The sequence below is a fragment of the Coturnix japonica genome, chromosome 12, assembly GCF_001577835.2.
Source record: "Coturnix japonica isolate 7356 chromosome 12, Coturnix japonica 2.1, whole genome shotgun sequence".
NCBI lineage: Eukaryota > Metazoa > Chordata > Aves > Galliformes > Phasianidae > Coturnix > Coturnix japonica.
In genome coordinates, this window is record NC_029527.1 from 13,927,771 (window position 1) to 13,953,111 (window position 25,341).

At 41.1% G+C, this 25,341-nt stretch overlaps 1 protein-coding gene across 3 annotated transcripts; it reads left to right on the top strand.

The window, feature by feature from the left end:
- PPP4R2 (protein phosphatase 4 regulatory subunit 2) lies at positions 1–24,962 on the top strand. Of its 3 annotated transcripts, none has more exons than XM_015875122.2 (9): positions 1–184; positions 728–809; positions 14,285–14,455; positions 18,956–19,049; positions 20,420–20,457; positions 20,737–20,811; positions 21,271–21,414; positions 21,987–22,255; positions 22,679–24,962. In XM_015875122.2, the coding sequence occupies exons 1-9, from the start codon at positions 151–153 to the stop codon at positions 22,990–22,992; spliced, it is 1,221 nt and encodes a 406-aa protein (XP_015730608.1). In that variant the 5' UTR covers positions 1–150; the 3' UTR covers positions 22,993–24,962. The 3 variants fall into 3 exon arrangements, with proteins under 3 accessions (XP_015730608.1, XP_032303232.1, XP_015730609.1); XM_032447341.1 differs by lacking the exon at positions 1–184 and adding an exon at positions 281–535; XM_015875123.2 differs by lacking the exons at positions 1–184; positions 728–809 and adding an exon at positions 2,752–2,775.
- The last annotated feature ends 379 nt before the right edge of the window (positions 24,963–25,341 follow it).

A 25,341-nucleotide genomic window follows, 5' to 3' on the forward strand; every position in this document is an offset into this window, starting at 1 on the left:
GGCCGCGCACGGGGACGGCCCGGGCGCCATGTTGGAAGGTTGCTGAGCCCGGTTTGTGTCCGTGCCGAGCGGCGCTGGGAGCCAGTTTGCTGTGCGGGGTGGGGGGGGACGGCGGAGGGGAGCAGCGCGGAGGGATCGGCGGTGCGGATCATGGACGTCGAGAGGCTGCAGGAGGCGCTGAAAGGTGCTGCCGGGCGAGCGGCGGGGGGTGGGGGAGCGGTGTCCCCGCGCTGAGGGGAGCAGCGGGGCCCAGCGGGGACTTGTAGGGGCCGGGGGTGAGCGGAACTGCTCCGGGGTGGGAGCCGCGGGGTCCGTGAGGTGGGAGCGGCCGGGGATTCGCCGTGGGGACGGGGAGGGCCGGGCCTGGGCCCACAGCCCCCGGGCTGCCCTCGCCCTGTGCTCCTCCCGGCGCTCCCTCGCCCCGCTCCGCCTCAGCTCGCCCCGTCTCGGCCTTTGCGGCCCGTCCCGTCCCCGAGCAGGGAACCAGCTCCAGCCGCCGTTGCCCTGAAGTCGCGCACCAACTTTTGCCGCCCAGGTGCGCGATTCTCCACCATGAAATAGATCGGCGTTTTCCAGGGCTGGAAAGTTGGAGGAGCTGCTGGGATCAGCCGAGGCGCTGTTGAAGCAGGGGGTGTTTCTGAGGGAGTCACGCTGTAGTTGAAGTGGTGGTTGCGATGTTTAATATAATCTTCTTGTCTTTCTGTTCCCATTCCTCTCGTGCCACCAGATTTTGAGAAGAGAGGGAAGAAGGAGGTGTGCCCCATCCTGGACCAGTTCCTCTGCCATGTCGCCAAGACGGGAGAGACCATGTAAGTGCTGTGTGTGCTGCGGGAACGGGCTGCTCCGGAGCTGGGCTGTGCTGGGCTGAGCTGTGCTGTGCTAACTGAGCTGTGCTGGTTTAAGTGAGCTGTGCTAACTGAGCTCCCCTGGCCGTGTGCTGAACCTGGCTGGATTAGTTCTGTTTGCTGGCAGCTTTATCTAACGAGGAGCCTCTTCTCGCACAGGTCAGAGGTGTGTTCCAGGTGTTACCCTGCCCAGCACATGAAACCTGTTGCTCTATCAAAAGTTGATGCGACGTTTATTTTTGTTTTTTAATGGGAGTTTTGCTCAGTGTTATTGTGCCGTGCCCCTGTAACAGCTCAGCTCGTCCACGTCCCGCCCCCAGCCGTTCCATGCCCATACAGCCCGTGTCCCCGCACTCCCTCACACCCAGGCCCCATTCCGCCGCTCCGGGTCACCCCGCTGCGGGCTGGGCCGTGCTGCGTGCGGTAACTTCCGTGTTGCTCAGTGTTTGGCAGGAAGTGGGACGGCTCGTCTGCTCGCGCTGCCGCTGGTGGCTCACTTTGTGGCAGCCGGGCTCCTTGTTTGCGAGGCCTAGTGCCGGCCTTTGTTCTGCCTCCCGGCTTCCCCGACCCGCGGGACATTGTTCTTTCTTTTCCCTTCTTTTTTCCCCCCCCCGTCTTCCCAGTATTATTGGAGTCGGTGGTTTTGAAGGAAAAACAAGTTGTGAAATGTACTTCGGTCTTTGAATAAGAGGCTGTGGCTCAGCAGACATACACAGTTGTGATACTCGATGCTTTGGGACAGCGCTTCACTCAGTGTGGGCTCAGGGTTGTGCTTAGTTATTAACAGTGATTGCCTTCACCCTGATGGCAGCCACCAGGAGCCTCATGCAGGCCCTGCCCTTTTGTGTGTTCGTTTTTTTTTTTACTCTTTCTCTGATCTGTAGCATTGTTTTCAATATTTTCAAACCTTCCAGTTACATCAATTTTATTATTATTTTTTTAAGTGTCAGATCTGAGCATCAGAAGCATTCACTACAATCTGGAGGATGTCATGGGAATGCTGTTCTGTACCACTTGGTTTGCTTCCCATTGTCTGTTGAATTCTATTTCATCTAATTTGTTTCTGTTTTCACTGGTATGTTACACATCAAAATATCAGGAGGGAATCAGTGGAAATTAAAATTTCATTATGGTCCATGTAAAGAGCATTAGTGTGCTTATAAGAATCATATGTAATACATTCAGGAGGAATGTATCAATTTGAAATGAGCTGAGTATCCTTTAATTCATTTTATACATTTAATACCTAGTTTATGCATTTATTATCTATTCAGTAGAAATCTCAAACAGTAAGAAATGCATTGTTTGATGTTAAGATGATGAATGTCACAAACATAATTCTGTAGTAACATTTATTAGGGTTGTTTTGCAGCTCAGAGCTCAGTTTAAAACAAACGAACAAACACGATTAAGTTTGTAATTGCACAATCTTGCGGCTTACTGGAGCACAATGGGTTTCGCTCAGTCACAGCCTGTTCCTAGAGCAGCACAAAGTACCTGTGTGTGTGTGAGGACCAAGGCAAACAGGGACAAGTGAAACGTGACATGGTTTTCTTTGAGTTGTTTCTAGTAGTGTTATATGATGTGGGGGGAGGTTCTCCCTGCTTTCTATCTTGCTCTGACAGCTGTTGCTTCTGTTCTGTCTTGGGTTCAGATGCCATGTTCTCGCCCTTCACACTGCACACCTCTTCCAGCCATCATCGTAGCAGTTCTTGTGAAAAAACAAATAAAAAATTACTTGAAAGTGATGTTAATAAAGTAAATTATAGTGCTTTTTTTTTCAAGGTTAATATAGAAGCATGATCATGGCGTGCATCACTTGCCTTACAGGTTGAAAACATGGTCTCCTGTAAGCCATTGAGTACCTCCCTGCCCTCGTTGGTTTGAGTGTTCTTATTCATCCCAGTGAACTAGGAGCAGGTACACACAGGTATAGGTTAAGCTGTAATTTCACCCTTGTTTCCTTTGGCAGCAAACTTGGCTAACGCAGCCCTTGTGTTACTGTTTCACTTGTGCTTGTTCTACTGTTTATGTGGCTGCATGGAAACCTGGAGCTGGGAACTGCTGGTAGCTGTAACTTCTCTCTTGGCAATCTTGTTTCTAACAAGAAAGAGTTCATTGGATCGGGGTGTTGTGTCAGGTCAGCAGGAATGGCACAGGGCAGCACAGCTGAGGGGGTGTGAGGAAGGGACAGAGGGGAGGTTGTGCGAAGCAGCACTGCAGCTGTGTAAGGCTCTGCAGAGTGTCTTTAGTAATGAAATGCCTTGTTCTAAAATAAAAATGTTGCTAAATGTGGTAATGTTGTAAGTGTAACCTAAGTTATGTTATCATGTAAAAGCCTGATAGTGAAACCATGGTGTTAACTTCACCCGTTTGAATCTTGAGACTATCTTGTGCAAGGTCAGCCATTCACTGAATTGTTCATAAGATTATGAGCTGCATTTATGAGAGTCCGTCTGAACATCTTTTATTATATGTGAACAGAATCAGAGAATTGATTGCTTCATTACTGTGAAACAGCTTTGTTTCTTAACAGTTTTGCTATGGTAAGGTTTAGCCTTAGGTGATATATAAAATTTATGGTTCAACCCTTTTTAATCTTGTGTCAATAAGACTTCGGAATTATTTTTCCAAAGGAGGTACGATTTCCTTAATTGATGTAACTTCACAAAGGTGTCAACATGGGGTTTCCTTGGTGAGGACAAGGTTAGACAACAAGGATTGTTAGTATGAGTTTTTCTATGGGTTGTAAAAGATCAGCATGGCTTGAAAAGCTGAGGAACGTGAATAAATGATGTTTGTTGTTCTTAATACTTCATGGTCTACAAGACTTCTGTGAAAACCATGATATGTTTGTGTTGTTGTTTTTTAAAAGAAATCTACTTTCTTTTTTAAAGTAGAAGCAGCTTTAAGAATGGTACAGAACAACTCATGGCATTGTGATACTGGAAGCAAGAGAGATGAAACGAAGGCAGCTTCCCACTGCCTTGTCTTTCAAATGCTTTTCTTACCTTCTAGGACATTTTCCTGGCTGTGGAGTTCCTGCCATTCAGTAGCAGAAATGTTTCTAAATTGTTTATTTGTGTATTTCAGCAAGAATTTGCTTCTTACTGGAATTTTCCTTTGGTTCTCAAGTCGAAGATAAAATGTAGAAAACAAACGAGATAAAAAATTCATTTGTGAGTCCTTTGTGTGCTTCCCCTGCCTGAGGGGCTGGCAACTTAAAAAGCACAGTTTGAATGTCTTGCTATGATGCAGGGTGCAATACAGCTCCTTCCCGACAGTACAGAAATGCAGAAATAAGTGGGAATGTACCAAAATCTTGAAAAACACAAAGTGTGTGCAGAAATGATAAACTGAATGAGCTCCAGGCTTATGCAGAGTGTGCAGGTGTGGTCGGGGTGTCATGTTGTACTGGTTCTTACTCTGGATACAGTATAAAGAGCCATTAAAACATATTTCGTTTCTTTGTGTAGTCAGATTATTTCCCCTTAGTTTCCCTAAAAGACTTGAAATATAAAATTGCACCTCTTCTAAACTTGAATCTTAAAGTTTTCTCGAGGACTGACATAAATGCAGTTCTGCAAAGTTTCTTGGGTCAGGCTTAATAGACGTGATTGTAGAGCAGATAGGGACACCTTTAGTGCCACCACAGAATGGTATAAGCTGGTAAGGAATGCTGGAGGCCATCCAGTCTGACTCAGTACTGACTAGAGCTAACTCCCAAGTCAGGCCAAGGCTTCTCAGCTTTTGTTTTCTTACGAAAATCCCTCATGGTGCTTCCATCACTTTTTTGTTGCATTGCATTCATCACATAACCACACACACTGAGAAACTGCTTTCTTTGCAACCAGTTGGAATTTCTTTGGAGTAATTTGGGTCTGCTGCCTTTTACCCTACATTTGAGCAGCTCCAAAAGGAGCCTGTTTCCATCTTGTCCATACACAATTACACCTTCAGTGGTGAAAAACAGTGAATTCCTTCGAGCTCTGTCTTCAGACAGGCTTCCATAGCCTCCCCCACAGGCTGCAGCTGTGATACCATCGTAGTGACCTTCTGTTTCTTGCTCTTCTTTTTGTTGTTGTTTTGTTGTTTTGGTTTTTTTTTTGTATTGCACAACTTCTGGATGTGGGATAGCAGTGGGAGACTTGTTGGTGCCAGGCAGGGGGTAACACTGCTGGTAGTGCTGACATACACCAGTGCAGGTGGCAGCTGTCATTCACTGCAAGGCCACGTGGCTGATGTTCATCTGGCTGGGTCCAGAGCACCCAGGATCCTCTTCTGTCGAGCAGTTACCTTGTCAGTTCCCAGCCGTGGCTCCATGCTACCTGCAGCATTTTGTATGTGGTTCAGTTGAATTTCGTGGTGTTCCTGCTGAGCTCACTGCTCCAGTTCTCTGAGGTCCCTCCAGATGACATTCATGCTGTTCTTCCTGTGAGCCACTTCCACCATTGTAACACCATTGAGCATTACCGGGAAGGGCTGGTGTCTTCTCAGTCTGCAGACTACAAAGCTAAGATGGGAGGCTGTGCTGTGTGCATTGCTCAAGTCAGATTCAACTGTGTTTGCTCGACTGCAGAGTCAGTTATTGCATCACAGAAGTCAGTCAGGTAGATCAGACGTGGTTTGCTGTTGCTATATTACATAACTGTAAATGTGAGTTATATAACGTAGTTCTTTCAGAGATAACAGCAAAAAGCCTTTTCAGCCATTTCGTACTGTTTCCCGTACCCAGTGTGGCAGTGAATGTGTTTTCTTACTGGGCTTTTGGAGCAGTTCTTGAACTTGTATCAGTTCAGCTTTTATGTTACAGCACTGCAGAAATTTGCCACCTGCAGGAAAGATCCGCGTGGAGATGGCAGCAATGAGAGCATCCAGGAATAATTTCCTGCTCTTACCCTTAGTGTTTTAATGATGTATTTTGACCTTTTGTGCAGTGATTTGTTTCAAATATATACATTTTTGTGGCCATATGACTTTTAGTTCGCCTAACTTGCTTAAATTTGTCTGATTTTTCTATAAGGCATTTTGGGTTTTATTTGACTACCATTTTGTTGCTTGACTTGTGTATGTTAAGCTTTTTTCCGGTAGTTCTTATTTAGAATAGAACCATTTTCTGGAAATCTTTAGAACAGCTGGGCAATGCAATGCCTTGTGAAGGTCTGAAAATGAAATAAAGTAATTCTCACGTTCCTGCCCTTAGTTAGTATTTTCTGGAAGAGGTCTGTGTGTTTTTGTTAGCGTAGACCTCTTCTATTTCCATGCTGGTAAGTGAACTGAGAGATGTGAGTAAACTTCCTTGCATTGTTTCCTATTGTTATTCCCTACTAACTCTGATTCCACCCATACTGTGTTTTCTGTCTCAGAATCCACTCATTCCTCCCAAGGACAGGAAACTGTTTAACAGTGAGCTTATTTATCATGCTAAAAGATGAGGAACAAGGAGCTAGAATGTGTCTGTATTATAAAAATTATATACGTAGCAAGCATCACAGTTGTGGTGCTTCAGAGAAGTCAAGTGATGATGAAATCAGTTGCTCCTTGAGGAAATGCACACTATTGGACTGCTTTATTTTTATATACAGTCTCTTCACCTGTTGGCAGTGGGGGGGTTTGTAGCGTAAAGGTCGAACTACCAGTGTCAGGTTTGTGTGGTGAACTGATCTTGTGAACTGATCCTAGCAAACCTGCGTCTCCCTGTGGAACACACATTGAAAGAAAATGATGATAGTATGATCCCCATAGTAGTGCTGATTTTTCCCAGCGACCAGACTGCTGTATCTACAGATGTACCAGTGTGCATGCAAGTTTTCATTTGCACATACATCTTTCTTCCTTGCTGCTGTGTGCAGCTGTGTTACATATACACGTTCTTATGAGCAGACTTTGTGTTAGTCTTTTTGCAGGTGGTTCACTGTTACTTTGGGCTGAAAACCACTCCACTGTGATTTCATACCAGTTAGTGTACTTGCTTTTGACCATTATCTTTAGTTTTCCTTTGTTGATGTTCTTCTGCATTTAAGGAATTCATCTACCTCAATATTACCTCTGTTTTCCAGTGGGCTCCAGCTCTGCTGTTCTTTGATGACTTTGTTCGTTGCTGTTTAAGTACTTCCCAGATTTTTTGGGTATTGTTCCACTTCTTATTACCCTTTACAGAAACTGGGATGTCTGTTTTTGCTTTGGTTGTGTAGCTGATGAACTTGCTCATCAGTTGAGCCTTGTGTTTTTTCTGCAGGTTCTGGGAAGGTTTGTTCTTTGTGGCACACACAGTGGGAGGGAACAAAGCAGTGGAACGTGTAAGAGGGTGGATACAAAGAAGTCTGGTTGTCTTGGCAGAGGGCCGGTTTGCTTTGTGGATAAGCGAGGCTGATACTGCTTTTTCACAAGCTGATGTGTCTGGCAGGTCTCCTAGGTTAAGAGATGATGCTCCTTGAGAACAGGTACAACATCTCATAGTAGCTGAGGTGAAGTAATAGAGCATTGATTTGGTAAGATGGCTGAAGCTGATGAGGCTCGGTTCAGCAGTGGTAAGGGAGTATGGTGATACAGAAACAACTACAGCTTGTTTATCAGGTCATACTGGGATGGGGTGCCCCGTCTCAACCCAGCCTTAGTGTATGAGGACTGAACTGCCTGGTGTAGAACCATTTGGTTGCATTTTGTTTCTGATTTTGGAAGGAATTAGTAACAGAAGTGCTATTCACTGTTACTGCTTTCAGATTTGAGTGAAGCCTGTGTATCTGCGAGCTGACAAGTGCTGTATTACAGTGCAGAGCAAGTTCAACAAAGTTGTACAGGATGCTTCTTCCTTTATCTGCTTTCACAGCTCAACATAGTAAAGATCTGGCACTATTGTCTTGGTGTGACCTACTGCTCTTGAGACCCACAGGTTCCTGCTGGCTGTGCTCTGCTCATTTACCATGGCAGCTACCTGAGTTAGAGCAGTTGTTGCTGCTTATTTGCTTATTTTATGCAAACTTGTGAAACCTGAAAGAAATTCAGTGCCCTCTGTTATTCAGTATGTGGAGCTTAGTTTCTGTGTGAAAGAGTCGACGTATTTACTGCTTTGATAACTGCATATATATTTATATTACTGAGAATGATTTTACTTTTGGGGCTGTTCCTATAGAGATGGGCATTTTATGTGCAAATTCAGGAAGGCTTTAAAATACACAGTGGTTGTTTTTTAATACTTTGCTTAAAGCTGGCTCCCAGACTTGTACTGCAGAAATGTATTGAGGAAGAATAATCCATTTTATGGTTCTATATTCACTGTGCATCAGCTCCGGAGTCCCGTAATTACATTGTGCCTCTGCCCAATGGATGATTTTTCTGCAGAATATCTCTTGCATGGGATGCACAATGAATTGTGCTGTGGGTTTCCAGCAGAATCTCAAATACACAATGTATGCATTGCTCTTGAAGCTTGCCTTAGACAACATTAATCTCCAGTGAATGTAGATTTGAAACAAAAAAAGCTAGGGAGAATGTAGAGATTGTTAGAGTTGCAATAAGTGTGGTCGTCTGAATTTAAACAAAATGCTCAGTTAGGGACAGATCTGGACTATTGTATGGGTGGTTCTGGAGAATTATTTTGGCACAGAGGTGATGCCTTCCTGCTGCTGCTGGTCTTTTGGGCCAGCTACTCAAATGCAGCCCTGTTTATCTGTGCAGCTGAATGGAAACATTCTTGGAGCTCTTGTGATTGTAACTTGGGAGAGAGAGGAGTCAGGTACCACCCCCACCCGCAGACTCCTTTCTTTTAACCTCACTGTCTGAGGTCATTCTAATAGAACTTGAGATTTGTAATAGGTGTTTGAATATGTGTGTAACATGTTCTTGAAGAAGAAAGCAAAGTAAGATAACAATTCACGCAATGCGGAAGCACAGTCAGTGGAATAGTTTAGTAAATACACCATTTCACTTTTATGAGCTAAAGAAGATTCAAGTTTTCAAATGAAGTGGGAAATGTAATGATAATAGCACCTCCTTTTACCCTTCTGGACAGCTGCTGCTGGTGGTTTGTGGATGTTTTGAAGGCTTTATGTTACTTTTGTGCATTGCTTTCAACTCTGTTATAAGAAATTCAATTCCTGAATGAGGAGTCAATTACAGTTTCATCCTTTTTCATTCTGCGGTCAGTTAAATAGAAGAAAATGAAATGTCATGTGCTTGGGTTTGTCTTTAGGTGAATATATGAGGAAGTGATCTTTCTTGAGCAGTTCTGAGTCCCAGCACATGCCTCTTCAGAGTCAGTTGGATGTTTATTAGGAGAGATCAGAATTAGTCCCTCAGTTGCCTGTTTCTGTAGCTGAGTTTTGGTCTTTGTTGTTCCTGATGGTAGCAGCAGTCATTCCAAGTAGTGGAGAGGTGAACACTCACTGCTGTAGAAGGTGGGTTGATGTGTTCTGGTGGTTCTGGGGTGAGCTTGTCCTGCTCACAAAAAAAAAGAAAGAAAGAAAAAGGGTGGGGGGCAGTGAAGGGTGTGGGACAGAGGTACAGAGATACAGAGACTTCGTTTGGGCTGACAGTAACCAGTGAAGGAAAATGGAGCTATGCCTTCAGTAGGAGATGGCAGTTTTTCTTCTTTGGAACTCTTCAATGTATTTAATTAATATGAAAGGTAAAATGAGGTCAGTTCCTAATTTTACATCTTTCATTATGGGGAGATTACATTCTACATGTGCCTTCCATCTTTTATGAGCTCTAGAACAAGCTACAGAAGAAAGAAACAATTATTAAAGTTGACAAATCATTTCACTTAAAAAATAACAACAACAAAAAAAAACCAACACCTCTAACAGCATCTGTTTGCTGCAAGCAAATCTCTGTGTGAATGTAATGTATATAAGCAGTAATTGAGGGATGCTAATATATTGACTCCTGTCTGAGACTGTCCACTGGTTCTTTCCTTCTCTGTCTTGGGAACTTCACGTTAAAATCGGTTTAGCTGAATGTTCAGTGTTTGTGTGCGTCTGAACTACATCATTTGGTTCAGTCCTTTTGATTTATTTTCAGTATCTGCTTGCCAGGTCGCAGTAGTAGTAGAGGGGTGGACAGGAGGTATTCCCTGCTTTTACCTAATGCTACATTCTGACGTTTCTTTCATGGTCTTGTTCAATATCTTCTCTTGGTTCCCTTCCCGTATTATGTCATTTCTGGCATATAGTATCTATCCAAAACAGATGGCATCCTCTTAAAATTTAAACTAAGTGATTTTGTAATGAACTTAAACACTGTGAAATCTGAAGGCAGACATCCCACTGGGACTCCTAATGCTTTAAGTACATAGTTAAGTCTCTAGAAGCTTAACGTCCTTGCAATATAATGTTGTTATTAATTACACCTGTAATCTGTGAAGCAATTCCAGAAAGATTTATGAAGTAATTACAGTATTTCCATTTCAGGAGGTAGCCCTACTTCACACATACTGAATTACTGCTCCTGTTCCTCAGTTAATGTTAGGTGTTGGCCTGACTTACCTTCCATGTGTCTTATTGAGGTTTGGAAATTCAAATTGTTTGGAGTATATTTAAAGTGTGTAAACCACATGTAGCTCAGTGTTGTATCTGCTATATACAGACAGCTGCTGGGAAAGGAGATACAAAACTTGCTCTAGTTCTCGTCTGCACTTCTGGGTGTGTTTGTACTCCAGACTACGTTTAATATACAACTCATTTAGTCATTTAGTGAGTTCAGGGATCACCGTGTTTTGGAAAGCTCTCCATACTACTACAGGATGTTTGTGCAATGTGGATATCTTTTCTAGAAAACAGTTGGAAAGATCCTGTGTTGGTGTGGGAGGAGTAGGAGGATTATTGCAGTTTCTGCCTGGTTCTCTTTACTGGGTCTAGTTCTCTGACAGCTGCTGTGCTTTCCTGGGATCCTCCAGGTTTCAGGACTCGGTTTCCCCATTCAGTTTCCCCCGTTGCCTTTCAGAATGACTTAATTCCTGCTTTCTAATATTTGTCAGATCTGTCCTTAGTGTTGGCTTTTTGCTCTTATTGTTGAAATTTCGTGGCTCCTGCAGTGCATGTTGTAGGGCAGTAGAATCGATGGTGGGTGGTAGGAGGAAAACGAGTTAATTCTCTGACCTCCAGGTGTATCTCAATAGTGTGAGCTATTGATGGGGTTCTTCTCTCTCGCTGTGCAGTAAGGGACAAAGCTGCTTTCTCGGTTTCATCAGTACAAATATTTTAAGTAAGCAAGAGATAAGGGAATTAGGGAAAGTACTTCTGCCTATCAGCTCCTTTCTTTTTCTCCTTCCCAGAGATGTGGGAGTGATAGGATTAGATTATATCCATCCAAAATGCAATCTTGTTTTTGCTATGCGTTTTTGGAAAGATGACTTCTGTGCAAATCATGTTAGCAGAGAAGCAATCTTAGCTTGGCAGGAGGTGCTTTTTAGCTACTAATTCTTTTAAGTAAAAGCACAGCATTAGATTATGTGAACTTTGTGCCAAAGGTCGCCCCTGTCCTTGAGGAGTGCTGTTTATCAAAGAGGAATGGGTGAGTTGGTTGGTTGCTGGGTAGCAGTGAGTTACTTCCAACAGACAAGCACTTACTTTAAGTACAGGTGTGAAATGGTTTGCTTTCATTGGAGAGCTGTTAATTGAGGCTGCGTTGGTTCTTGTTTCAGATCTGCTGCTGTGAAGCTATGTTTGTTTTTTGTTGTTTTTAAACTCTTCTGTGTGCAGTGCAGATCTCTTGTGCCTCAGCCACTCTCAGTGGTGAAGTATGTTCTTGTGGTACTGGTGTAACTGTGGAGTTGCATTGCGCTCCTTTGTGTCTTTCTTCACAGGGCTTAAATTGATGTCCTTTGTGGGACTGCTTCCATCCTGGGACTTTGTGTTTGTTCTGGGAGTAGAAGGGGCATTTTAAATGTATTTTTTGTTTCTTTCATTGGGTATTTTGTTGCTTGTCACTTTATTTCAACTCTGATCATTTTGTACCTTCTGGATCCAGTTTATTTCCCCAGCCTTTCCTCATGCTCGCTCTTTAATTACATGTAAACATTCTCGAATCTTTCTTCTGACTTTCATTTTGTTGTCTGTTCCATCAGGTACGATGGTATGGTACTAGAAAATCTGTGAATACCTCATAGCATAATTACTAGTAATCCTAGGACGTAGTATCTTCTATTGAAGTAATTCACAAAGGCAAACTAGGCTGGTGCACTCTGTTGATTTCTATGCTTTCATCTGTGACTTGACTAATTATTAAACTTCTTTCTTCATTTAAAATTCTCAGGTACATAATACGGGCATTTACATTTCTCGAGGGAGAGTTTGTGATGTGTGGTTGTGCTTGGGTACGTGTGTGTTCAAGCTGTAGTTGTGGAAGCATGCTGGGATCGCTTATTCCTTCCTGCCTCTGGTGTCTTCTTTCCTGGCTGGGTGCTTTTTTGTTACAATCAGGGTTTGTTGTCTTTCCCTCTAATTTTTCTGTGTATCAGAGCAAAACCTTTAGGCGAACGTAAGGGTGGGGTGGTGCAGGAGTTGGTGGGAGGGAAGCAGGAGCATTCTTTCTTTAAACAGAAATGTCTTCTTATGATGATTTAGAGTATCTGAATTACAGTCTCATTAGCCTAGGGGAGCTGTCTTTGTACAGATGTGATTATACAAGATGACCCGAGTATTGGAATGAAGATGGTTTAGATGTACATAAAACGTCTATATAAATATATATAATGTAGTTACACACACACACACATATGTATATGTTGAATTTAGCAAGGCTGTTTTGTACTCCAGAACGCAAATACACCAAAGCATCTTAGGGTAAACTTCTTTGTGAAAGTATTGCTACTGAGGCTATTTCCACAGATCAGTGTTCAGAGGAGTTTTTGTGCTTAGTCACAGGTCAGCAGGCAGTGAAAGCACGGGACAGAAGACATAAGTGTGTATTTAGAAAAGGCTGGTTCTGTACAATGCTGAGTGGGAAGAACAAGTTTTTATAAACAAATCTGCTCAGGAGAATGCATGAATAGTGTTTTCTCCATGGAATTTTTTCAATTTGGCTTCTTTACAGAGCCTAAGTTGTTTGCCAGCTATTTGCTAGTATGCAAAACTTAATGAGGTTGTACATAAAGCTATTTTGAAGGTTTTTCACTTCTATTTGGGTGTTGACTCGAGTAGGGAAAGTACTTAGCAAACTTTGCTCATTTCAGTGTCTCCCATTCTAACAATGCAGCTGTAATGGAGATGTTGTATGCTGCTGTTATGGTTATTCTCAGGGAGTGTGTGCAACGTGGAGTGTATTATTTTTCCTTGAAAACAGAGAATTCTTTCTTTATCTCTTCTCATTACAGTTGTCTGGCCAAGTGCCAGCCTTTTAGAGTGTGCTGGTGACCTAGAGTACCTAGAGGGGTAGCAATAGATTGCTTTGTGAAGCCCTAGGGTAAGGCATTTTGCATCTTGATTTCTGTGGTGTGTTTTGCAGCAGTTTTCTGCCCATCATTTATGAACTGGTTGTTGTGCTCCATGTATGAGATGTGAGTGTAGCCTTTCAAAAGTTAAGAAAAATGGGGGAGGAGGGGGATGTTCAGATTTTGTAGTGAATTGTCACAAGTGTGGGTAAGTTTCTCCATTAAATACACATAATTAAAGCATGGTGCAATACAATTATAGAAATCCTTCCGTAATGCAGTGGTAGTGATGAAGTGAATGGGTTGTTTCCATGTTGCTTTCTGTGCTGTTACAAAATGTTTGCTCTCAGAAGCCTGGAATGTCTCCTGTGCTGTGTGGGCAGTGCTGCAGAGCGGCTCTCAGTACTGTCTGTCCTTGTTTGTTGTAAACTCCATATTCTTGAAAACTTGAACGTAAGGAATTCTTGAGTGATAAAACCCAGTCGTAATGCAGAAGGTAATCAGTATTCCCAGGTAATTTGTTGTGGGTGTGTTTTTCTCATTTATGAGGAGATGGTAACTGTGATACACAGGATATTTGCCTTTCTGAGGAAAAGAATGCTTGTGAGGGTGCCTAGGTGCAGAACAGTGCACTACAAAAGGCCTTTCATAGGTTGTGTAACAGAAGACACAGAATGCTGTGCACAATTGCTGTTTGGTTTCCAGACTTGAAACTTTTTTTTTTCCCAATGAGTTCAGTGCAAACTTGAGGCTGCACTGTAGGCCCAGCACTGGTGTGAATGAGGTGTAATTTCTGGACAATCCTGTGTTTGCACAGTTTTGCCAGGGAACTGGCTTACTGTACTATTGATGACTGGTAACTTGTGTAACCATGTTTTGCTGTAGTTTTTCAAGTAATTATCATGCTTTAAACTTGGTAAGAAAAATAAGATCACCTTAGTTGCTTCGTCCATCCTGCATCCATTGTTGTCATACTAGCCTGAGTTTCATTTTACAGTCATAAAGTTATGCTGTTTTTTCTGTGGTTTTATAGCTGACTTGCATATGTTAATTCTTGTGTTCTGTGCAGGGTTCAGTGGTCTCAATTTAAAGGCTATTTTATTTTCAAACTGGAGAAAGTAATGGATGATTTCAGAACATCAGCGCCTGAGCCAAGAGGGCCTCCCAATCCAAACGTGGAGTATATTCCCTTTGAAGAGATGAAAGAAAGAATCCTGAAAATTGTCACTGGATTCAACGGGTATGTAAGATTTTTGCTTAAATTTAGGATTAGAAAAATAACTTACCATTTTTTTACTTTAGTGTCCTGCTCTGTTGCTGACAGTTCATTCCACTTCCTTAAATCAGTGAGCAGACATAAATGTATACCTTGGAAATTTCACAGCAGTGTAACAAATTTCTCTTACTATGCATTTAAAATAATACATACATTAGTAATTTATGGTATGATATTTGAATACAAAGGTTGATCTTCTATGGCATGTCCATCATCTCAGGTTTTTCAATATGTCAGTACGTTTTTAGCAAATACTTTGATGAGGGATAGTAGCACTGCTTACACATTGCAGGTAAAATACCTTAAATTCAAGTCAGATTTCTTTCAGCATGTTTTGAAATACTTGGTTGAGCTGATTCTTCAGCTGTTCAGTTCTTAAACCTGTGGCAGTTCAGTAGGTTTTGAAGAACTAATGCTGTGATGAACATGGTGAAGCAAGGAGGCAAGGTGTATCTAGTTCTGAATTGTTCGATCCCGCCAGATTCAAATCCATAGTTCAGGTGGCACTGGCTGAGAGACTTGTGTTGTTCAATCTATTGCTGACTGTGTCTTCAAGTGTGTACTCCTTGTTGCTTTTGTAATTCTGGAAATCCTGTTTCATTTTAAATAAAGCTCCTGATTTATTTTTTGTCAAGGGTGTCTTTATTTGCCGTGTAATTTTAATAGCTTGCATAGTATTTCTCTTATTTCTTAACTGGATTTTGTACTTGGCTGTAAGTTGAGTCGCTCTGCTTGTGAGCTGTGGTATTTGCTTATGAGAGACTTACTCAGCACTTTTCTCAGGTAGTCAGTGGATGGCCGTACTGTAAGCCTTGCCTGCTCTTTCACCCTCATATATCAGTTTTGAGGTGCTGCTAACACATCCTTACTGACATAGTTTGATGTTAGGTTAATTATTTTTATTGCCGTTGTTCCATACAAATTAATATACTTTATAAGTCAGGAATTACTCCCTTATTGAGGAAAAAAAAGCTTTAAATTGCTCTTATATAAGACAGTTCTAAGAATGTGCAGTTCAGCGTGTTCTTTGCTACCCAATATTTCACTACACTGAAGCAGTTTAAAAATAAACCCATTCTGTGTGCCAGACTGCCTATCTCCTGCCTCCCCCAGCTTTTTGTTAATGCTTCGCTGCCCACAAAATCTGAAAGGTTCCCACACTGAGGATGCAAATGAATGGGCTGCTGTTATCTCCCGTTGTTCCCAAGTGTTCTAAACAAAGCTCTGGGTGACCCAGGCATGGAGCTCACTGTGTGGCTGTGCTGCTCTCTTCTATTGCTGTACCACTTGAGAAGAGTGTGTGACTTGCTCATTCTTCTGGGTGAACCTCGCCTTTGAGGAAGCAAACTGTGCACATGAACTGTCTTTAAGAACATAATAAAACAGGATGTTTCAGAAATTAGGGCTGTGGAATAGTTAATTCAGTAAAAACTACAGCTCCTGCAGTGAGGATATGGTGTTAGAAATCTGTATCATTCGTGATAGGAATATGTGTCCAAAACTTTAACAGAATCTGGTTTCAGTTTGTGCAGTTGTGTGTATTTAGGCTTCTTACACTTCTGGGATGTGCATGTCACTGCAGGGTACCTTGGTGCTCGATGAAGCCCTTTAATATGAGTTCATTGTTAGGATGTGTTTAGTAATACTTGCATAAAGTCAGAACAGAAAGGTTTCATGAAAAGAGATCTGAGATTGGCTGTTTTAACCTGGCTGTATCTTACTGACATTGGATGTGTCATGTTTTTCTTGAGCCACATTCATGTGTTGTGCTTCACCGTTCCTTTGGAGTAGGAAGTTCTTGAAAGACTTGCTGTTTTCTTTACCTTTGTTATTGAAGCAAGTTTCCGAGTCAGTCATTGGAGACCTTAGATGGCAAGAAAGTCTTCATAGGATCAAAAAAATAAATCTTTATAATCACAGTGCAAATTCAATTAATGCACTTTGCATTCTAGGCAGTTCATCTGCTTTCCTCAGTATTGCATGTAAAATGTATGGCGTGTCTAATAGTTTAGTCTTCATTTTGAACAAGACTGAGTATTTTAGCTGTAATGACAGGATTTAGAAGGATTTTAAGGCAGATAGTGGTTACCCTGAGAAGGCAGGTCAGGACCACTCCTGCACTTTGTGCCCTGAACCAATGATCTCTCTAAGCATTTGCAAAGATTGCTGCTCGTACTGCCCACAACTGTCATGTTAGTGTTCATGTATAGACCTATATCAATTTCAGTTCCTACTAAAGTATTTTCACATTACAGGGACTTTAAAATGAAATAATTCATAGTTAACCTGTGCTGAAGCTAGTTCTGGTTGGGATTTGCAAACTACAAAGATTTACAAATGTTGAACAAATTATATGCAGAGGATACGATTCTGTGACACTTGGTGCCATCTACTGCTCAGTAAATAGAGTTCAGCTTATTATGGAAAGTTTAGGAAGGAACAGAATTGGTTTTAGCTTTTACTTGAACTTATCAGTATAATAGGAGTGAAGCTTTGGGCTCCACGCTCTCTTGAATTTGCTTACTTCTGCAGTAACCTGAACTGTATCGACGTGCAAAAGTTGTGTCACGTCTTTAAACTCTGACGTGCCACATTAGATACAGCTGAATAGAATGGAGCCAGGCCAAGATTCTCCAGGTTGTTTTGTACGTTTGGTTGACAGAAGATCATTTAAAATTGTTTATACTATTTTTTCTCTAACCTGAATTTGCATGGACAGTTTAAACTTCTAAAACTTCAGGAAGACTCTAATTAAAGACTTTTTACCCCAAAGGCAAAATGGCCATTAATGAGAAACAGTAGGTACAATTATCGCTGTACCTATGTGGAGCAGATAACTGATGGAGGACATGGTTCTGTGACTGAGTGGGGGAGGTGGGAGGTTGGTTAAAGGTGAGCACTGCACAGAGGTTGAGCGTTGTGAAGAGCTTGGTGTCAGGATGCTCACGGGGTGACCAGAAGCTACTGAACAGCAGCAGTGCTTGATTCAGTGCTTTGTTGGCAGCATTCTAACTGTCCACAGCTGATTGATGGGCGTTAGCTTGACCATCTCTCTATTCCTAGAAGTAATGATAAGATGATATGGTGTATCTCAGGGTAAATGGAAGTTATTAACTAATTAGCAGGGTCAGTGTGGTAGACAGTCTGATTTTTCAGATAGCTGCATTGGAGCTGGGGCTAAAGGTGTTACACTGCAGCATGTTTTCAAGTTTGTAACTTCCTCAGTAACATAATGCACAGACAGTTCTGCACAGTGGAATTAGAGGTCACTCCTGCTTGCTTGAGTTGGAGAGTTGTGCTGCAGTATGATTGATGGTAGCTGTGCTGTCATGTTTTCACTGAACTCTAGTGGTAGATCTGTGCATCTTTAAAAACATGGCATTTTAGCTAAAGAAATAAGCTTGAGTTGCTGCGTTAATTAATAAATGAGGGTTAAGATGCTGTGTGTACTCAGTTCTTTAGAAAATAAAGGTTGAATATAAAAAGATACCAGTATAACGCTATATACATACACGTACATGCATGCACACTTGTTGGTGATGCTCTGGATTTGGTGTATCAGTCATTCTCAGTTAAGAACCGGTTCTTAAGTATCACTGTACCAAATATTCTTTTAGATGTATTTTTGAAGTGTTAACGTCTGACTCGAAGCAGTCAACTGTAAAAATGCATAAATGATCGTTATTTTATTGAATCAAACTATTTTGTTATTTTGTGAAAAGTCAAATTTGTTTAAATTGTGACATTGTATATGAATTTGCAGTGAATGTGTGACATCTCAGGTAACTGGTTGGTATATGTACACATTGCAAACTTGAAGCGGCAGATTCTCCTCTAAGCAGGGTGAAACTGCAGCCTTGTCAGAAAGCAAAGTGCAAACATGGTATTACTGATTCATATATCTTACTCTAATTATTTTTATTGGGATGTTCCTTGATAGACAAGTGTACTTTGTGGCAAAATACAGTGTTTGTAATGATTAAAGCTTAATGATTCCAGTAATTCCAATACTTAATGCTTTTTGTAAATGTATTTTGTAAAACATGAAATAAACTACAAGTTGAGATTTTTTATTTAGATGTAGTGTGTATGACTCAAATTTGTTTTGAACCACTTCCTTTTCTGTTCTATCTAATAAATACAGTCTTCAACTATTTTACTGTTGATTATCTGATTTCTGAAGTTAAATATTTTCCTCTTCATCATTCTAATGGATTGAGTTGTGGGATGATTTCTTTAGGTTGCTACTTAAGAGCTGACATGGTGAGCATAAAAGAATATCTCAGTATATGAAATTAAGGGAAATAAGGCTTTGACTTATCCTATATTGCTAAGAACAACAAATTTCAGTGCTATTTTTTCTTCAGTCCTCTCCATAAGGGGGGGAAGCAATAATGTTGTTGCTTCCTTGCAGTCATACTCATTAAAATAAAATTAAATTGTTATAAATCTATTTTATTGCAGCATCCCCTTCACTATTCAGCGACTCTGTGAGTTGCTAACAGATCCTAGGAGGAATTACACAGGAACTGACAAATTTCTAAGAGGTGTGGAGAAGGTATGTATTTTTCTGAGAGAACACGCAGCTAAACCATCACAGTTACTATTTGAATGACTTTCAAATTACTACCAAAGGCCTCATGGATTCAGTATGTCTCGGTCATAGAACACCTAATAGCTACTCTTAATTGTGTGAATTGCTTCTGTATATTTTAACTTCAAAAGAGCTTGTGAAACAACTTGTGTAAGCTGTAACTGTTGTGTTTCCTACTCAGTGTACAGTACTCAGACTGTAGTTTCCGGAGGGTATGATGCCACTCTTCGTATTGAGTCCTAATTGAAAACAAATAATCAGCTGGAATAATTTATTTTTTATCTGTTACTTCCTTTCACATTTGGGTTCAGATTAGATGGAGGAGAAGGAATCCTTTCTCCACCACAGTGTCTTTTGTACTGGGTTTTTCAATCCTTTTATGTCACACAGTGTACCTTCATAAAATAGAAGTTTTAATTTGGGAGCTTTCAGAAGTAGATACTGGACTTTCAGAATGTGGTTCCACATTGCATTTTCTTGATAGCAAAATTAGCTTTAAGTTTCTACTCAGAATATCCAGTCAAAGAAAGCTTAACTTTTCAAGAGTTACCTTTTAAAGGGGCCTTTTTTCACTATTGTAGAGGATACAGTCAGATATTCTTGCAAGTTCAGAAGAACATGGTCAGTAATAAATGGTAACATGGATTTTGCAAAGCAATGATCAGCCAAAATGAGTTCTGTGAAGCAGTACCTCAAGTTCAGTCTTTCATTAAGGTTAGTTTGGGTTAATTTAGGTGGCACTGCAGGGGAAAAAAAAAAAGGCCGCATATAATTGTTCTGAGTGTTGATTCCGAGAAGACAAATGTACCTAAATTTTAGGCTGGATTCCGAGATGTTAAAATGGATTTGGTTTTCAGTGCCATTGAAGAGAGAGAGATAAGCAAAACACAATTCGTTATTTCTGCCCTTTTCATGTGGGGTCAGGACAGTGTAACAGTGGAAGTAAGACTGTGCCACAATCAGCTTCTTGTGCTTGGATGCCCATGTGTACAAATGTAGTTTCTTCAGCCATTCAGGAGTTTTCCAGCACTGCAGAACGTTTTGTTTTGCTTTACAAGGACACTTCAATTAAAAGCTGGAAAGGCTTAGGCCTGAGGTTTAGTTTGGTCATCTTCGCAAGTAATCCACTCACAAAAATGCTGGCCTTTAATATAATTATGGTCTGATCTTGCAGAGCAGGAGCCTGACAGTTTTTCTCAATTTTTCCATCTGTTGATATCTCTAAAGAAAACTTGTTTGAAAGCACTTGAGCAGTAACCCTTGAAGTTCTGGGCTGTTGTCAAGAGCAGAAGTTTCCACTTCTGAGCACTTATCACATTTTTTGTGTATTACAGAATGTCATGGTTGTCAGCTGTGTTTATCCGTCTTCGGAGTAAGTATGATGTTCTTCAGTTCCTTGGAACTTCAATGTTGTATAAGTATAGTATAAGTATATATAAAGTGGGTGGAAGAATGAGTGCCTGTGCAATGTGCTTCTCTTCCTGATAGTACCAATATACAAAAGTAAGTACACAGAGTGTGGTTTTCAGTATAAATAGTTCAACAGTAGTAAGAGTGATCTGCACGTGTTTACAGATACGATGTAGTAATTTGGAAACATTTTTTTATTCACAGCATTCTAATTCTTATTTCTTAATTGTATTTGTTTAAGGAAAAATAATTCGAGTAGTTTAAATCGGATGAATGGTGTAATGTTCCCAGGAAATTCACCAGGTTACTCTGAAAGGTAAGTTTAACACCGGGAGTTAATACTTTCAATAAGGTTGTCACAGAAATAGCTAGCTCAGGTCCCTTATGTTTTTACCTATTCTCATCCCAAATAGACAGCGTCTTGGCACGAATACCAACAGAGGGATGGGACAGGAATGGTAGGGATACATGCCATGATCTTATTTGATGCATCTTGTTGCTTAGAACTTTTTTTTTAGTAACCTTGTTGCTTTGAATTTTTTTTACTGTACACTTTTTGTGTTACTGTTTCCATTGGAGGCTTAGTAATTGTATTGAGTAAAATAGGGAAGTGCGCCCACCTCACCATTGTATCTCCCAAGATGTTTTTGGAACTGATTTATAGCTGCTTTCTGCCTGTTTGGAGCAAATTCCTTTTAGAGAAGGATTGGTTGTTTTTTGGAGGATTTTTTCTTTTCTGTATTTGATAATTGATTTATTTTCATTATTTTTAAAGATCAAACGTAAATGGTCCTGGAACTCCCAGACCTGTAAATCGACCGAAGGTTTCTTTGTCAACTCCTATGACAACAAACGGTTTGCCAGACAGCACAGAACATAAAGAATCAAGTTTGCAGCAGACAGAAGATAAGAAACACAGGTTTGTGAGCAGTTAATGCATTTTGAGTTTCTATTATTCTCATCTTTTTTTCCACATACATTTTAAAAATACTTTAAAAGGGAATGGCCTTCCAGGTTACGTGTAGTTAGAGCAATATCTGCAGGAGGGTTCAAATAGTTGCTGACTGCTTTTTGGGCTGAGTAATTGCTGGCTCAGATTTTCAGAGTAACGTATCTTTTATGTGTATAGAATGTACAGTAAAAATGCGGAGTGAATATTAGAGTTCAGAAGTCCAGTTAAATCTGTACCAGGATGATAAAGTGTAACTGGATGTGATATGTCATAAACATTTGCCATTAAAGCTGACAGTAGTAACTGTCTGGAATGTAGAGCAACCAGAGCAGCGTGATCGCTGTATTCTTCAGCAGTCAGGTGAAGCAGGGGTGATGCTTTTGAGGCTTCGTCTTGTAATGCATCAAGCAAGTTCTACTGTTTTCCTGCAGAGTGTTTAATTTGAAATAGCTACTTAAGAAAAAGAAGTGGCACAGGCTATAGAATACCTTTCTTAAACAAACAAAAAAACACCCTACAGCTGCCTTTGTTGTTTATAGTGACTCACCAGCATCTGACTCAGAAGGTGCTCAGAGCAGCCCGGTAAAAAATAAGCACTCTGAAGATGATCCTGCAGAAGCAGAAGGACATGAGGTAAAAAGACTTAAATTCGACAAAGAAGGGGAAGCCAGGGATGCACCAAACCAGTCTGCCTCCAGCGAAGTTTCTTTAGGCATGGGGGAAGAATCAGAAACATCCTCTACATCTCAGGATAAAGAAAAGGATTCTGCTTGTGTAAGACAGCATTGTACAGAGGAAGACGAGGAAGGTAACTCAGATTTTCCTTTATCCTTGCTTTGTGCATTTTCCAAGATGTTAGGATTTCCTTCCTTTTTCATTGTTTCCAGGAGACTGTATTATCAGAAGACGAGTAAGGAAGCAAGAATAAGTGACTTTTTTTTTTTTTTTTTTTTTTTTTAAGAGAATGTCGTTATCCACTGAGGCACTAATAAAGTGAAGCTAATTATTCAAGCCAGAATTTTACTGTATGATATATTAGGACAGTTTGGCTATCCTGATGCTGGCTATTGTGGTGAGGTTCACTGATGTTTTACATCTCATAAAATCTGGGCTTGTCACTTAGAATTTCTTTGTTGTAGGAACTTTACTTGGCGTAGCTGGGAATGGAAAATAGTAGGATTAAAGCTTGTTTAAAAATGCAGTAGTAATACTGTCCTTTCACCATTTCTAGAGTCCTTCATGTCTCCCAGAAATGCTGGTCCAGACAGAAAAGATCAAGAAAAAGACACAGAATCCTCAACTGTGAATGAAGAGTCCTCTGAGGAGAGCAATCAAATGGAGGAGTCTGATCAGTCTCAAGTAGAGAAGGATTTACATTCAGACAACAGTGAAAGTAGTGGATCTGTCAGTAGTGGAGCTGACTGCAGTGATACTGAAGAGTTAGGATCCTATGGTAGTGAAACTCCAGAAACTTCATCAGAAGCCCCTATGGAAAACAGCGAGGAAGCCACAGAAGTTGCAGATGAACCTATGGAGCAAGACTAATTTAAATACACTTAGATGCAGTATTTTCCATAAGGCTCTGGTTTTACACTGTATAAATAATTTTATGTAATAAAGTGGACCTTTAGTTTTACAAAAGAAGCAGGTTGTAAAATAAACTTCTTGGATTGAACCTTGAAAGAGTTGTACATGATAAGAACTGTGAATACCAGCTCCTTCAGGTCCTGCTTACCGCTGAACTTTCGTTTGGTCAAATCAGTGGTTTGTGTATAGTTTTTTTTATTTAGAATAAAAGTTTTTAAACTGGAAGGTAATTATAATTTTGACAACTTTTTGGAGATTACCACACCTAGTTGTATGTAAGCAAGAAAGCTTTTTGTCTCGTCTTTTTCTGACAGCTATAGCAGTTACTTCATACTTTGGTTACAGTTTCAACGTTTAACATGTGAATTAGGGGGTTTCATGCGGGTTTCCAGATTTTTATTTCAATACACACTATGAAACCTTACGTTGTGTGTTTAAAATGTGTTGCATTTCACTCATATATGCACGCATGCACACGTATGTGTACCCTCACTGTTCTAAGGGGGAAATGTTATATTTTTCTGTTTCTACAAAAGATAAATACAGCAAATACTTTTTCTATAGAAGACAAAGTTCACCTTTCAAGGCACTTTTCTTTTGCCTCTGGGGGAAGAAAAAAACAAAAAAGGCAAATAAGATCTGGCCCATGTGAAACCCTGGAAATATTGTCAAGAACACCAGAGTACACACATTCCAAGAGAACTGTTCGAATTACAACACTTTTGTATACTTCTGAGGTGCCTGAGTGAAAGGATTTCATTTATTTATGAGAAAATGTGCTTTACGTTGAGAACGTTGTAACGGAAACATTAGCTTAAACTTTTGTAGGAGAAAATGTTTGACAATACGCTGAGAAAGTATCTGGGGAGAAAGGAGCAGGTACTGCAGTGCTTGGAGCAGTGCGGGCTGCAGAGGAGTCACAGTCATTCTGAGCTATGCAGATGGCATCGCTATGATCACAGCACCGTACTGGAAGAGTTAATATATGACAGTGGTGACGTACCTGAGCTAAATAATAACTAAGGTTTAGATGTGCGTAGAACTCACCATGATTTGTATAACGTTTTGGAAGTGAACTAAATCTTTTTGAACACGCTACCTTGACAGCCAGTGTTACGTTTTTGTTTCCAAACCAGCTCAAAGCACAACTACTGCTTTCCTCTCGCTGTTTTCCAGTTCCCATATTTAAAGACATGTGAGCTGCAACCTCCCGGTCACGATTACTGGCTGCCAAATTTATACCTGTTTTCTTCAACTGTACCTTTTTGATATTTAGGATTTTTAAATTTCTGTAAAGTAGATTTTTTGTAGGTTGTAATGAGTGCTCACTGCCATTGTGAAACGGTATATAATTGTATAATTTCTGTGTGTAAACTGAATGCTTGGGCTTTCAATACAGTATTCATATAAAGCAATAAATATCAATGTTACGAAATATCCGAGTACATTTTTATCAGCATAGTCCCCTTTTTGGCTTTAAGTTGGCACACCTGAAGTGCAGGAAGGCACTGTGAGCTGCATGCGGATGGGTTGTACCGTGGTGTGCGTTGTGTCAGAGGAATCTCGGTTGTTATTAGCGGTGATTGGGCCCAGGCTGGACGTGGCAGTTGTTTCCTGCTGGCTGTGTAAGCAGGAGGATCCGTGGAGATGCAGAGAGGAAATCCCTCTTCAGATTCAATCACTGAAGGCAAATTGTACTTTGAGTCGCACTCACTGTGCTGAAGGGTTCGGCGTGTGGGACAGAATGGAAGGACTGATCGAAGCGTTGGAATTTCAATAACGCAGTGACATCTTTTTATTTCCCCCCGCAGGGTGTATTTTGCCAACGAGAACAACATTTTAAAGATTTCTAAGTTTCGAGATGTCTGAAGTTTTCTTTTAGGACGTTTATTTGTGCTGGTATTGTTAATAAACTCGTTCTTTAAGCACCTGTGGCCCCTCGCTAAGTCTGTTAAGTCCCGGCCCTGACCCTAGGGCTGTTCGACGGCCCAGCGCTCCTGGACAGGAACGTGTGCTGGGGTGTGGGTGGGGAATTGCTGCCCCTATTGCCACCAAACACAGTTTGTGTCCATGTGAAGCTTGAGGAGCGATCCCAGGGATCCAGCTGAAGTGTGATGAAACAGGAGGGGGTGAGCAGGGTGCACTCACACTGCCAAGGGACACACCGAGGGCAGCGCCCAGCACAGCACTGCATTGCATTGCACTGAGCACAGCACAGCACCCAGCAGGCCTGGCTCCCTGCACAGTGTGGACACAGCAAGGCAGAACCTCAGGGATGGGGAACCCTGCAGTGAGAACGTCACCAAG